Source organism: Lycorma delicatula, chromosome 1, assembly GCF_047948215.1.
Source record: "Lycorma delicatula isolate Av1 chromosome 1, ASM4794821v1, whole genome shotgun sequence".
Taxonomy (NCBI): domain Eukaryota; kingdom Metazoa; phylum Arthropoda; class Insecta; order Hemiptera; family Fulgoridae; genus Lycorma; species Lycorma delicatula.
Window position 1 is genome coordinate 55,872,791 of NC_134455.1, and position 17,039 is coordinate 55,889,829.

Genomic DNA, 17,039 nt, shown 5'->3' on the forward strand with positions numbered 1-17,039 from the left:
GAGTGAAAGGTCTTATTTTATTCAAGTTATTTATTATAAATTAATATTCTTAAGGTCTTTTTGATTAATTATTACCAACGGTGACAATTTTTTCTTCATAAGATTTTATTGCATTACTATTTGCTATTATGAGTCATTAAATCATTACAGTATACTTACAATATTTAGGATAAAGAAATATTAGATTTTATAATGAATTCTCAGAAAAATGAAGCTGCTCACTATAAGGGAATTTAAAAGAAATGTATTTTGTATATTATTTGAAAATGTTTGTAATTCCACTTATGAATTCTTGAATTATCCAGCATGGGCATATATTTTTTTTATTTTAAACTTTGAGCAGATCTTCTTTAATTTCATGTTTAAGATAGTAATTGTTTTATGTTTCAGTAATTTATATATGTTTAACATTTTGATAATGCACCTATAATAACTTTCTAGCTGTACGTTTACTTTCTTGTGCAAGAGAAGAGTTAGTTATTTAAAAATAATCACTAATATAATATTTAACATGCCAACTAATGGCTGATATTTTACACATATCAAAATTATGCTTGAGAAATGCAGTTAATATGAACATTGTGTTCTAGGAATAATTCTTTTTGCTAGATTTAAATAACTGTATAAATAGAATATATATACATTTTATATATATATATCTTCTTAAAAAGAGAGTATGTAAATATTACCTCTGTTCGTGGTATAGTATCTAGGTACCATTTCTACAAGGCTATTTACAGAAACCAGAACCTTTCCTGAATGCTGTATTTGTGGTTCATCCATTCCCAAGTATTTATTAATCTTGGCACCCATCTTGCACGAAAGATAACCTAGCTTCCATGATACAGTTTCATGCAGCAAACTTTGTGAAATTTGGGGAAATGAGCGAGAGTTCCATAATCGTACCATAAAATTTCCACAAATTTTATCGTTGATTTTCATCACAGCCACGAGGCTAGGTCGACCAGTCTGGTCTCATCATGAACATTGGTGTGGCCATTTTATATTGAATGCTCCACTGCCTCACATCACCTTCACTCATTATTCCATTTCCATACATCTCACAAAGTTGCCGATGAATTTCAGTTGGTTTTTTGACAGTAAAAACCTAATCAGTGAACGCATCTCAGATCTCACAGGATTTTCTATTGAAGTGCACATTTTAATAATTAACAATGAACAAATTAGAAAAATCATAGTCCACATACTATGACAGTTTGATGTGAACTTAGTGTAGAAATGTTTTTACGCCAGGATGGCAGCTTTATCCCCACACATCTCCACGCTAGGCACAAACGTAAGGTACTTTCTGGACCGTCATCATAAGTATCCAGTAATTTGTAAAATAATACTATTAAAAATAGTGTTAAACCTTATGTAGTTAAACTCAAAATTGTTTCTTTTTCGTTAATTCTCTTCAAATTTAGAAATTGAACAACCAATTAGTGAAATCATACTTTCTGAAATGTTTGTGTCAGTTGAATTAAATGATGTTTCAACTTCTCAAAATGAATTCACAATGTCTGTGAGAACATAACTACAGGTTCCAGTTTAAGTGATGGGCGACATCGTAGAAAGGTTCTATACTGTCAGTCCTATTTAATGAATTTTGTTAAGGTTTCTTTTTAAGTAGCTTGGATTTTTGGATGTGCAGAGCAAGTGATAAGTCGGTAGAATTACATAACATTTTAAAGTTAATTTGATTTATTTTTTACTAATAAACATGCTTTTACAATGTCAAGCAGCTTTCAGTTTTAAGAAAGTTAAAGAATAAAAAAAATTTTAAGTCAGAAACAATCATTGTTTTTCAAATTATTTTGAAGCGCTGTAAGAAAATAAAAAAGTAGTATATGTAATACAGTACACTACATATCTACACTAGTATATGTAATTTTATTCTCCAGTGGAGAAAATTTAGTGTAAGTTTTTTGCTGGCATAATTAATTTTATTTTTAACATATAAATCCTTATGTTGTGTATTAAATTTTCTGAAATCGAATTATTTCTTATTATCCATATTAAAATTCAAGTTATCATCTTTATCTATTTTCCTTATGCCTGGAAAAGCAGAATTATTATTTTCATCATTCTAAATCCATGTTATATAAATGCAGTGTCACGTTCTTTTAAAGATTATTTGCAAATTTTTAAGAATAAAAAGGAAAAGTGTGTAATAACAGCACAAAAGATAATTAGGTACATGAAAAAGAGTTTAGTTTGTACCATCAAGTGTTGTTAAACTAATATTTTCAGATTGTCATCACACGCATAATTTACACACAAGATATACATTATCATCAAAATAGGTTAAATGTGTTAATGTTACAAATCAGAAAGAATATGTCATGACATGTATTGTAGTGCAGCAGGTTTTCTAGTGATAGAATAAACAAGTGTAAATTTTTCCATAGTTGCATTTTGAACTATGCTGTATCTGTTTAAAAATTTATACTTGTTGCTTCTAGGATTAACAACTGTTTAACATTCTGATAAATTCGATACTTAAAATAGAGCAATTCACTAAAATGAAAACAGTGAAATATTACATTAAAAAAATTATATCTGAAAAAAAGTTCAACACTTAATTTACAAAATTGTAACCATTTGCGTTAAGTCTGTATTTTCTGAAGTATTTGAAAAAATATAAAAATAAACATCATTTATTCAAAAACATAATATATTAACGAATTTTCACCATGGTTTTGGGGAAAAATTGTCTGGGAAATTGGTCATTTCCCAGTTTTTGGAAAATATTTTAAATTGTGTATATAGCATGATTAAAAAATTTAAATTTTAAATTAAAAATTAAATTAAGTTAATTTTTTGTGATCTCAGTAAATCATTAGATTTAGTTCCACATTCTTACTGATGAAAAATAGTAATTATGGTATCAAAGAAGCTGATTAAAACTGGTTAAAGTCAAATCTTACCAATTGTAAACGAGTAGGTGTAATTTCATCTTTTGATAAGGATGTACATGCAAAATGTAGGTCCTCTTGTCAAGAACCCAGAGTGCCTCAGGTAAGTGCCCCAGTCATTTGCTTTACTTGTTTATTAATGATATGCCTTAAAATCTTCACCCATTCATTGTAACCCTCTTAACAGATGAACAACTGTATCTATATCTGAAGATGATTATTTAAAAAGAAACTAAAATTTTACAATTGCAATTTAAAAAACTATTTTGTGGATTTATTATAACCATGTAACTTTAAATAAGGTTAAAATCATAGCATTCTGCTTCTAAGTACATTAAATTGCTAATCTTGTGAGTAGAATTACCATTAATGATAAAGCAAGTATTTCTGTTGGCAGTAAAGCAAAATTTCTGGGTTTTTTAATTCTCATGAGGTGATCAAATTGATTTTGATTCTAACAAAATCAAATTGGTTTTGCTTTCAATCACCTTAAAACACCTAATTTGTCTTCATTATTAAGTATTTATTATGCTTATATGTTCTCTTTTCTATTAAAGTATACTTTCATATCTTGGAGCTCCCTCAAAAAGTCTTTTAACAAATAAAAATGAGCTGTAAGATTATTATCTGGTGTTTATAAGTATGAATTGTGTAAACCAGTATTTAGAAAATTAAATATATTAACTTATTGTTGAATTTATATTTAAGAATGTGCAGTTTTTGTTAAAAAGAATTACCATATTCTTAAAATATAATAACATCTATACTTACCAAACCAGACAACAAAACCATTTACGTTTAACTCAACAAGAAATGATAACATTACAAGATAATAGTTATGCCTAGGTTACCAGACTATTTGAAAAATCTTTCCATCAATTTATTTAAAATACAATTAAAAGATTTTTTACAGAAATAATATTATTCTATTGATTAATTTTTAAGTAATATTCAGAGTTTTCCCTATTCTATTCATTGTGTAGATTAATGTATGCTCAAACTAATTTTCAATAGTGCTTTCAGATTTGTGATTTATTTTGTAGTAATTCTTTTGTTTAACATATTTGTCTTAACATTATTTCATATGTTTATATTTAAATAATTAATATTGACTTTAATCACAAACGTTTTTTCACATTTATACTGATGGATGTGTGTCTAATTACACCTAATGTAAGGTCAGGTATTTTATGTAGTTAAGATTAGCAATGTATCTGTCTGTGTCTTTATTTACTTAGTATTTACAAAAAATAATTTCTATACATTTTTCTATTTTTGAATTTCTCCACATATGCTAAACAAAGATTGATTTAGTTATGATTGTAGGTCTTAGACTCTGTCTTGCACATATTTAGTTTTTGTCATCAAAAGTAAATTAATCTTTTATTCTGACTCATACATAATGTATCTTATTATGTACCAGTCTGAAGATGCTCTTAAATCAGAAAGCCTTTTAATTAAAAGGCTGCTTGACTATCACGTGTTTATTTTATTGATCAACAAATTAAGAAGCAACCTTCTTTTAAACAATTTTACCTGCTTTAATACAAATTTAATTTTTCCCCTACAAAATGTTTTACAAGTTATTAATAAATGGAAACAGATCTTCAAGTGATTTATAACACAGTTATCAGTTTCAAAAAAAAAATGTTTATAAATATATTAGTTATGAATTTAAGAGAAATAATGAAACATTTTAGTGTATGATATAAACAGGGTGATCATAAATTACTGAGTGAATTTTAGATGTTAATAAAAAATTAACAAAGCAATATTTGCACATGCATGTTTTATTTTTGAACAGGGCATTTCAAACAGTTTTGTTTAAAACACTTATTAACTTAAAACAAGTACCACATGAGCACCTTTTGTATTGTATAAAATGCCTAGGTGATATTCTGTTTCATGCCACACATTACAAAGAACATCTGGAGTTATTCCATAAATTATACTTTTGATTTTTCTTTTTACTTCATTGATGTTGACAACTTTCATTGCGTACAACCTGTCTTTGGCAAACCCCTCAGAGATATAAATCAAGTGGCATAATGTCAGGGGATCGAGATGGCCAGAGATTGGTCCATTCCAGTGAATCCAATGTTGAGGAAATTGTTTGTGTAGGTAGCCCCAACATATAAACCCAGGTGGTGTGCCATCTTGTTGAAAGTAAATTTTGGGTTGCCGATGTTCAATTTGTGGTAGTGTATATTCCTGTAACATTTCTAGATAACTAGTGCTAGTAACTCTTGGCTTGGCAAAGAAAAATGGTCCAATCACCTCATATGCAGCTAACGCAAACCAACTTAATCTTCCTGCTATCACATTTTGTTTGTCAAACGGCATTAGGGTCCTCAAAATATGGGATTTATGACTAAAATTGACCAGAAACGTGGAAGTAGTTTCATCAGAGAAGGTTACTCTCTTTATGATGCATTATCTTTGTTCACTTTATCAAGAATGTCCATGGCAAAATTGTATCGGCGAGGTTTATGATTATCTTCAATTGCATGCACCAACTGAATTTTGTAGGTATGAAGTTTTGGGCACTTGTGCAGAATCTTCACAATTGTAGATTGTGGTATCCTCAGTTCTAAACTCACACAACGAGTTGATTTACCCAGGCTTTTCTGAAAAGTTTATCTTACTCAGTTCATAACTTCCTCTGAGACAGGAGTTTTAACACATCTTTTTTATGTACTACACCTCTTGTATTCTTAAACTGTTCATACCAACATTTAATAGATTCTTTATTTGGAGAAACATAAACATCTACAAACAGTAATAATATATCTGCTTTTTTGAAACCATAGTATACACATTGCTTCCTTCTGCACAGTAGCTGTGCTTAACTGACAACCCCTCCACCCAGTTGTTACATTGCGCCAGTGTGTTCCTTCAAAGTCATCAGTAATTCAAATATTGACACTAATGTTTGAAAAAAATCAACGCACCCTTTACGGCTTTGTTCATTTCTTATTAAGCCTAAAAATGCACTGAATAGTTAATGATCATATTTATCATGATGAAAAATAAATGTGATTAAAGTCCATAATAATAAGCTATTAACATATAAGATAATATTAAGGTAAATGGATTAAATATAAAAGATTACTATAAAAATAAGTCACAATTCAGAAGGCTTTATTGAAAATTATTTTGAACATGTATTATATACACACTGAATGAATGAAAAAAATCAATATTGGGGTAAAGTCAACTAATTCTAGCATTGAAATTTCCAGAATATTTATTTTTTCTTTAACACCTAGTCTTTCGTAAATTTCTTTGAATAAGTTCATCAGTGCTGGATTACAAAGCGAAAGTTGAAATCTCAATTTGTTGTTTCTCACATTGGGTAACAGTAACATTTTCAATCTAGACTATACTGCTTAATCTACTTGAAAGAAGTTGCATGATTGTAACAATTGTTACTATACTGGTTGAGCTTCAATTAGTAAGTGTGAGATAGTTTTACTTCCTCTGAAACCAAAAGATTTTCATTAAATGCTCAAAAATCACTTTTTGAAATGTATTATCATTGGTGAATGACTGATTGTTATGTATACATAAATATTTGATATTCAGCTACTTTAAATTGATGTCAAGGATGCAACTTATGATTTTTAAAGTGTACTCCTTATTTAGAACTTACTTATTCTTTACCAAAGATATTTGTTTCTTTATTAAACTCTTTTATATAATGTGCAAATTGTATCTCGTATATTAAACCTAAATATAAACAATCTTAACATCTCTCCACCTTTCAGGTTAGAACTTCTAATTTGGACTGAAATGATTTAATGTTATGTAAGTATAGTGTGGACACTTGTCTTAGAACCTACTGGTCACTTTTGAACTCCTACTCTTAGTTTATACAAAACATTCTGCAGGTAGCATATTCATAAATAATATGTTGTAATTCTTTTCTATAATATATTTAACGTTGAAAGTTGACATGCATTCTTCTTGTACATCACAAAAGTTAATTTTTCTAAAATAAGATAAATATATGTATACAAGATTAGCAGCTGTAACAAAATTGATATTTTGTACTTGATGGTGCTGTTACTTTCATAAATTTTCTTTAGATTTAATGTGCAATCAGAAATATTTGCATGTCATGTGGTTAATTATTTTATTTCAGTGTTAGCAGCTTTTCAATAAATTTATAAATCTGTTTCTTTATTTTTATACATTGTTGCACGTATGAGTATAAGTGTGCATAAAAGCCTGTCGCTCATAAAGTATGAAAAAAGATTTATATATATATATAAATGTAGAGAGAGAAAATGCTTTCATTTAAGTACTATCATTTTATAGTAGTTTAAAAGTAAAAATTACATTTATCCTTCTATATCTTAAACCTTTCTGACATCTAAGTTGCTCCAGTTTTCTTATGTGTTACTTGTATTATTATCATTTTTAGAATTTCTACATATTTAACAAATTTTTTTCAGAATTCTAAGAAGAGAAAAACTGAAACTGACAAGCATGATGATGATGATGACTTTGATGATGCATTAATGCAAATAGATGAGGATAGTATAAAATTATTAGTTGAGAATAAATCTTCAGAAAACAATTCTACAAATAAATCAGTTGCTAAAGAATTAAAAACTGATAAAAACAAGTCTAAAAGTATTCATAATTTACAGTCAGTGCCTAATTGTATTGAAGAAGTCAGAATTTTATCTAAGGAAAACCATAGTGAGTTTAAAATAAAGGAAAGTGATTCAAGTAAAAAAACTAAAGATAATAAAATTGAGTGTTTAGAATTATCAGATAGTGATGATAGTGATAGAAAAAGAAAATCACCTGTTAAGGTTAATGTAAAGAATAAGAAAAATTCATTACCAGTTGAAGCTAATAAAAATATTAATAATATTACTACAAATATAAAGAAAAATGAATGTATGGACTTATCAGAAAGTGAGAGCGAGGAGGTAAAAAAAAATTTTTATTTTATCAAGTACGTATGAAGTTTATTCGAAAAACCAAACTTTTGTAGTAAGAATTTTTTTACTGTATTTACAATTTTATATGGGCTTGTCCTCTTTCAAAGTAGTTTCCCATTGTTAGCAAATACTCTTCTCCCATTTTTTTTTCTACTTTTCAGGGTGGCATGCAGTTGTTGTATCATATTTTTCTCAGTCTTGTTAATAGTTTGAAAACAATATCTTTTCAAAAGTACCTTTAATTTAGGAAACAAGAAAAAAGTCTGTAGGATGGGCGAGGAACACAAACTATTTTCATGTTTAGCCCTGAGAAGTGGCATGTTGTCATGCTGCAACAGCCAACTTTAGTTTTCCCATAGCTTAGGCCTTTCTGCATACAGCATTCCTTAAACACTTAAACTTCCATGTAGAAATCATTCTTTACTTCTGAATGTAAAAAACATTTATAGTGGATTAAGCCTTTCCACTCAAAAAATACATCCCCTTCATGTTAAAGTGTTTTTGGTCGAGACAATCCTTTCCCATCTTGTAGTGGCCAAAAGGTATTTTTTTTATTATATTTAAAAAAAAAGATTTTCTTGAGTAATGGAGTATTTTCTAACTTGCCAACAGGTAAAAACAGCCATTTTCATCATTTTTTTCATTATCTGTAGCATTCTTATTTCACATCATGCAGAGGTCAAAAAAGGCTTTTTGGAAAGAGTAAAAATAGACATCTTAGTCCACTCAAAATTCATTTTGTTACATAACCAAATCGTGTAATGTTTACTGAAGTTACATTTGCAAATTGTTATTTTTTTTCAAATTTTGGGCCCAAAATAAATAATCAAGGGCTTAAGGTAACACTAAGCCCTTGATTATACTTTTTAGACTTTTTAACTCTTAGGTACTAGTAGTACTTATAAAAAAATTGGACTGTTACTTAGTGTCCTTCATTAAAAAAAAATGGCCACCAAATCGTAAGATTTTGAAAATGTCTCATTTTTGGGGCCCAAAAACCACATGTGAGACAGGTGGCAAAAATCTGAAATTTTTATAGCAATAAGTACTTTATATGTACTTTAAAACCATATAAAATTTATTTTGTTACTCAAAGGGTTTTGACGAGTAATGAAGCCATCGAAACTGCTAAAAACACTGTTCCTTCTAACCTTGAACAATGTATCCAAAAAATTCACAACATGTATTTTTTCAGATAATAATGTAAGCCTACTATACAAAATGATTAGATATGTTTATAATGAGATAGCTTATATTCTAGTTAGTTTGTTGCTTAAAGTATGACTCGTACACACACATGTTTAAACACGAAAGTGAATAGACATGCATAGACATGAATGTTTGTGTAGTCGTGAATGTAAACATTGTAGAAGGCTCAGTTACTGTTCTGATTTCAGTGTGATATGTTGTATTATTGCTAGTATTAATGCTGTGGTTAGGTAATGTACATTTATTTATAAAGTAATTTTTTTAGCATTGAACTTCTCCTTTATGCGATATCTTTTACTTTTAATTTTATTAAATAGAGAAATTTTATTTTAGCATAGAGAAACTGGGATAAGACAAATTGAGGTGCAATTGGTAGTTTTATAATTTATACTAATTGTATTGTTATTGTAAGAACTCTTGCATTTTATAACAACGGATTATGGAGTGTTCAATTGGTGTTCACGCTGAAACAGTATGTCCCAAATTGATTCCAATAGATCTTCAGTATTGCATGATATTTTAGGTTTTACTGAACAGCAAATAACATTGATATCTTTAAGAAGTGGATGTACTGAAACAAAAAATATCTGTACTTTTCATAAAACTGAATATTTAGATCAATTTTATCACATTAATGGAAAAAGTTTCTCTGATCCATTTAGCTGTCACACTAAACCGGTTAAGGAATCTCTTTGAGAAATACCTTTGACATTTTCAACAAGTAATCGAAATTTGAAATTAATTCCAGGCAGAGCACTGTGTACAAAATGAAATAAACAAAATTCAAAAACCACAAGTGATACAGAAAACGAACTGGAATGTCAAGTTATATTTGACCCTCAATGTGTTAGAGTTGAGTCGGTAAATAAAGCTTGTTCAGCACTTGGCATTTTCCCCATTAAGGTTCAAAAATTATCGAGCAGCGCAAAGGAACGAATTTAAAAATATATTTACAAAAATAGCTGTGTCAGTTATCAGTAAATTAAAAGATTCCTTTGATTTAAATATTTCTACAGAAGAAACCAGTTTAGTACAACAAAATTATGTTGATTTAGGTATGGAGTATGAAGAATTAATCATTAAAATAAATAATAAAATGAAAGCAGTTACATCAACCCAGGAAAAATTTTATGTTAAGTTTATTACCAAGCACCTGAAGCATTCAAAAAAATCAAAATGAGTTTAGTGTTAGTCAATATTTAGCCTGTCAATCCAAACAGTTAGTTAAAACTAGTGGAATTTTGCCACAAATCGGCAAAACAAAACCCAGTTATGTAATTGATGAAAATGTTATTAAACGTGTCCAAGCGTTTTACCAGAATGATGAGCACAGCAGAATCATGCAAGAAGAATTGTGTCTGTAAGACAAATTGACGAGAAGAAAATGAATATTCAAGAAAGCCTTATCTTATGTAACTTAAACGAATTGTACACAGCCTTCAAAACACAATTTAAAAATTGGTTTTTCAAAATTTGCCGATTTAAAACCTAAATTTTGTGTTCTGGCTGGTGGGTCAGGTACTCATTCTTTGTGTGTATCACCCACCAAAATGAATGTTATTAAACGTGTCCAAGCGTTTTACCGGAATAATGAGCACAGCAGAATCATGCAAGAAGAATTGTGTCTGTAAGACAAATTGACGAGAAGAAAATTAATATTCAAAAAAGGCTTATTTTATGTAACTTAAAAGTATTGTACACAGCCTTCAAAGATAAACATAATTTAAAAATTTGTTTTTCAAAATCTGCTCATTTAAGACCTAAATTCTGTATTCTGGTTGGTGGTTCAGGTACTCACTCAGTTTGTGTGTTTGTCACCCACCAAAATGTAAAACTCATGTTATCTGCTCTAAAAATGAAATTTGATTATAAAATTCTCCTTTCAACCATGGTATGTTATATAGAAAATGAAACATGCATGTTGTCACAATGTGAAAAATGTCCAGGCACTAATGAAGTGCTCAGATTACTGCAAGAGACCATTGTGAACTAACTACTCAAATTCTTCCTTTTCAAGAGTACTTGGATAAATTTACCGAAAATTTAAATAATCAAAAAAGGCATCATTTTGTTGCAAAGAAACAAACTAATTTCCTCAACATTAAAAGGAAAACTTGGAGGATGAATGTATTGTAACGGGGGACTTCTCTCAAAATTTTCTGTTTGTGATACAGGGTGAAGTCCATTCATATCACTGGTAAGAAACTTATGCCACAGTACATCCATTTCTCATATATTTAAAAAAAATAGGAAAATTACAAAGCTACTGTGTGATTAGCGAGTATTTGAAGCACAATACTACATTTTTCTTCAGCTTCCAAAAGCTGAAGAAAGTTATAAATAAATAAAGTTAGTTATAAATAAAGTAAGAACATTGTTACCACAAGTTAAACAATTTTTTTTATTTTTCTGATGACTCAGCTCAGTATAAAAACAAAACTAGTTTCATAAATTTGTGTTACCTTCAAGATCTTTAAATCACAGTTGAATGGCACTTTTTTGCCTCATCATGGAAAAGGATCATGTGATGGTATTGGTGAAACTGTAAAAAGGACTGTGACTAAAACAAGCCTTCAAAGGACACTCAACAATCAAATTGTTACACCTTCTGAATGTATAATTATTGCAAAGACAATATTAAAAATATAAAATTTATTTTTTGCTCGAATAAAGATGTTCAAGAGACTGAAAAATACCTCAGTTCTTGTTTTCAGGTAATCACAACAGTCCGAGAAACAAGAACTTTTCACAGTTATTGTTAAAAAAAGTCAGAAATGTATTCTGAAAGTCCGGACATCCTCTGAATCAGAAACATTTGCATTAGTATCGATAGAGAAGGACATTAGTGTTTCTGTTTGCTTTATTGGTTTACCAAAGCTGAAATGTAAAAATTATGTCTGCTACGTATATGATGGCAAGTGGTGGTTAGGCGAAGTCAAAATACATGAAAATGAAGAGGAAATGTTGAATACACTTTTTTCATCAGCAGGGTCCTGGTACTTCATTCAAGAAATCATTGAGAGATAATTTCAACTGGAAAATATTTTAAAGATTCTCACGCCTTAAGAGCTTTTTCTATCAACTGATGGAAGAAGACACAACATTACAGCAAAGATGAATGAGGACTTATCAGTTCTACTCAATAAAAAAATGGCGGCAGCACTAAGTTATGTTAGTGAAGTTTGTAATCAAAAAGTGCAAGATTTATTCATACCTTCCATTAGCAGAAGTAAAATAAGGTAAAAGTGAAATGAACAATTTGTTAATGTATTTGAAATGTTTATCATTTTGTAATTGAATATGTATTATCAATTTATTCATTCTAATGAGTTAAGTTGTAATTTTTATAATCTGAAAAAAATACATATCAGTATTTTTGGATACGTTGTTTACGGTTAGAAGGAACTGTGTTTTTAGCGGTTTTGTTGTCTTCATTACTTGTCAACCTCTTTGAGTAACAAAATAAATTTTATATAGTTTTAAAGTACATAAAAAGTACTTACTGCTGTAAACATTTCAGATTTTTGCCACCTGTCCCACATGTGAATTTTGGGCCCCAAATATGAGACATTTTCAAAATCTTATGATTTGGCAGCCATTTTTTTTAATGAAGGACACTCAGTAACAGTACAATTTTTTTTTTTATAAGTACTGCTAGTACCTAAAAGTTAAAATGTAAAAAACATGCCTATTATCCTAAACCCTTCATAATTTATTTTGGGCCTAAAATTTGAAACAAAAAAAAAATCAATTTGTAAACAACTTCAGTAAACATTACAAGATTTGGTTATGTACAAAATTAATTTTGAGTACACTAAGATGAAGTTCCATCTTTACTCTTTCCCAATAGCCCTTATTGACCCTCTGTACGATGTAAAACAAGAATGCTACAGCTCATGGAAAATGTGTCGAAAATGGCTTTTTACCTGATGGCAAGTTAGAAAATATTCTATTACTCAAGAAAAACTTTTTTAAAAATGTAAAAAAATATTTTTTGGCCACTACAAGATGGTGGGTAGTTATCATATACCAAATATCATCAAAATCAAAAATAGTGATTCATTAATCATTTGTTGAATTAAAATGGAATACCCCCAAAATTTTTCATTTTCACTTTATTAAAAATCTGTGGGAGGTTAATAATCACGTCTATTCCAACTGTTGTTACTCAAAAATTAACAATGGAAGCATCACATATCAAATGTTACTGATGTTATGTTTCTGAAAATTCGCTTTCATACAATCTAATAACTGGTTGGTGCACTATTACAAAGGTTCAGTCTCTTTTTAAACACCTGAAAACAAATTTTAAATACCAATGCGTTACACTTATTTAAAAATGTTTTGATATGATTTTAATTTAGTTGATGTAGTAATAATATTGTTTAAGTCATAATTTATTATTAAAACTCATGATTTTCAACCCAGTTTTCTGTTATTTTTTAGGAAGTTGTCATAAAAACAAATAAACAAAGTCCACAAATAAAAAATGAGCAATCTGGTACTCAGAGTTCAAGCCCCAAAAAACAAAAGTTGGATGATGTTAATAAAGAGCAACAGAACCAGAGAACACAGTACCATAACGTTAAAAGTAGAAATAATGATAGTGATAAATTTCCACAAAAAATGAAAAATAGAAAAACAGAAATTATTGAAATACCCAAATCTGTTAACAGTTATTCTCCAAAACAGATACAAGTAAGCAATCTTTGGGTTGATAAGTACAAACCAACTAGCATAAAGCAATTGATTGGTCAACAAGGTGATAGAAGTAATGTTAAGAAACTGCTTAATTGGCTTCAAAATTGGAAAAAGAATCACAGTGTGAAAACCAAACTTCACAGACCAAGTAAGTTTATTGATTTTTATCTCCAAGTTGTTCAAAGTAAAATCTACCAAATTTTTAGATTATTCATTTGATTGATATTGTACATCAACGTTTTTAACCCTATCATCAGACTAGAACTTTCAGTTACACAGTACATCTGAAAAGTTCCCAAACTAAATTAAATAAAAATACAGATTTAAAAATAAATGAGTTTACTCACATCAGCCCTGTACATAGAACACTTCTCTAGTTATACACTCATTGCAGCACCGGTAAAGCCCATCAAACACTGGAGAAATCACTTTGTGGGATCACCTTCAACCAATGTTTAGCTCTTCTGCTACGGCTCAAAGGGTAAGATGTTGCAATGTTTTCATCATGAACAGCTGTTGACAGCCTCGTGCTTCATTTGTTGTCATCCAACTACTCTCTACCGTCTTTAAACTGCTTCCACCACGTGTATGTTGTAGTACAAGATATGGCTTCATCAGCGAATGCTTGCTGTATCATAGAATAAGTTTCTACTAAAGATTTTTGAAGTTGGAACAGAAAATTTTATCATACCTCTGTTCCATGTTGCAAGTCGCACAAGGTCACATGAACACAACATACACGGCTGAGTATAACTCAAGGCTGGAATGACAAAATGTGATGAAATTTTGTACACATACTCATCAGACATCCTACTACATATTTGCTTGGTTGTTCGAGAGATGGTGCTACTTGTATCGACTACAGAAATTTAGTTCGGGAACTTTTCAGACTTTCTGTTTTGTTGAGTTTGTCATAAATTATGAGCATATATAATAAATAACTAAGATTACATTATTTTACTCATTTTTTCTTTTGCCTTCTCATTCAGTGGTTCAAATTATGCTTACCACTAAGTAATGAATGCATAATCATAACTAAAGTCTTCTTCAAAAACTGTAAACATATTCAAAAAAGGCTTAAGAAGAATTTGAAAATATTTACGATTTAAAAATTCAGCAAGGACAACTTTAAAATGACAGAACTACCTTTGCAATAGTTTATATGATAACAACAAATAGACAAAAATAGATGAACAAAGACAGCACAGTAAACCAAATTCAAATTTCAAATATTTAGTCAGTGACTTCAACCAATAATATTAAAGTACAAAATCATGTTCACAGATGTATGTGTACAAACAGTGTAACTATATTTATTTATAATATGCTGTAAATAAACACAAAATGAGTGCAAAACTACAATTTTAAATTTATAGTAGGGTTGCAAACCTCAGTATATGGTCAATAAAAAAATGTTGCAAGAGCTCAAAATATAAGATTGTTCTTGCTGCTGCTTATTATATATATATTTTTTTTAAATTTATTTCTATATATTAAAAAATCATTTTATCAGTTGAAAACCAGAGGAATGTCACTCCAATTTGCTTATTTTACAGGGAAGCATAAAGAAATTCTCGTTTATTTTTTCTGTTTTTCAATACCAATGCTTTCCATAATAACAAAAATTTTATTCTAAATATAAATTAATAGTTCTATTAAAAATGAAAAGTAATAATCTTAAATTATATTTTCATGATTTTCTTATTAACGTACTTTTAAAACAGGGAACATGGAGCTACATCACTTTCTCTATAATAATTTCTTAAATCATATTAACATTCATTGAGGAATTATTTAAATACTGGAAAAAAGTTTTCCATATTTTAAGAAAATTACGTTAAAAATAATGAAGAATAGAACTACTGAGATGGCTCATATTAACTAAGAAAAAAATTACAATTCATTTTGTGCTAATTAGAATGAACTTGTTAATTATTGAATTTATATTTACTTAATATTACTTATTTATTATTTTTTTTTTTTTTACTTAATTTAAAATTATTTACTTAAAAACCTAAAATACAAAACTTTATAAAAAAATTATAAAATATCCATTAAAAAATTAAGACTGAGAAGGTCATTTTACATGTGTACTCTCACTCTTGTGACTTTTGCCTATTTTAGTGGTGTTTTATTGTGTGTTGGTGGGCTGGTGGTGGTTGTATGAGTGGAAGATCAAACTACAATTGTATGGTTAGTTTTGAGTGATAGGTAGTGTGTATGAGTGTTTTTTACATTCTTTGTGTCGTCTTTTTGGGCATAGACTTGGAAGGAACTAGAAATCAGTCAGTTGTGTGCCTGCACAAAGGTGCTTTTATAGTTTAACCTTGGAATGTCTGCCAGATTTGGCGGTTATTAGTTCCCACACACTCAATTTTTGTAAGTTAACCTGTGTAAGTCCACCAGATTTGGCGATTAATTTGTCGTTCATGAAAATAGCTCTTTAATAGTCGTTTTCGCCCTGTTAAAGTATGGTTTCAAAATCATTGTATGAAATGGCGTCATAATAAAGAATTGAAGTACCATAATAACAACAACAGTAATAATAGTTTTGGTTCTTTAGGCAATTCATCTTTTTCATCTATTACACCTTCATTATCTTCTTCAACTGATGTTATTCAGAAATAGGATGTTTTTCAAGAACAGTTTCTATAAATGATAAAGCAAAACGTAGCCCCAAAACTACTATTAAATAATTATTTTTTTTCAATTTTATTGCAAAACAGATTAATGTCATGTATTTATATTTGAGATCGATGAATCTTTTTAGGCTGTGCCTTTAATATAATTGTTATTTGTTATTATTAAATTATTACTTGGAAAAGCACGATTCTTTGGTTGAATAAAGATGCACGGGATATACCTCCAGATTATAACAAGCAAATTTGTCATGAAAGTAGAGATATTAAATTTGTAATTTGTCTTCTGTGTGATGCTGAGTACTGTAAATCTCAATTTTTGCATAAAACTAAAGATGGAAAAGGTTTTTTTGTTTCAAGACATATGATAGTATGTGTGCTACTCATCCAAACATAACCTGTAATCTTTTGAAATCATGTGGCCAAAAGGAGGATGATGAACCAGGATTTTGAATAGAAAATTATTAATCATACGATGTCAACATTTGGAAAATATTATAAATGGTCTAAATGTTACTCAGGAAGTTGAAACACGACTCATGGATCAGGATGACAAATATGATGATGTGGATGTGTTATCTATTGCTGGTGACAAAAGCAAAAAATGTAAACATGAT

At 29.1% G+C, this 17,039-nt stretch overlaps 1 protein-coding gene across 1 annotated transcript in view; it reads left to right on the plus strand.

The window, feature by feature from the left end:
- Positions 1–17,039, plus strand: part of Gnf1 (germ line transcription factor 1) — a 99,644-nt gene that overhangs the window by 26,791 nt on the left and 55,814 nt on the right. Inside the window, exons 4-5 of the mRNA XM_075354941.1 lie at positions 7,376–7,861; positions 13,529–13,931. Of these exons, the coding sequence (XP_075211056.1) occupies positions 7,376–7,861; positions 13,529–13,931 (889 nt within the window). The remainder of the gene's footprint in view (positions 1–7,375; positions 7,862–13,528; positions 13,932–17,039) is intronic.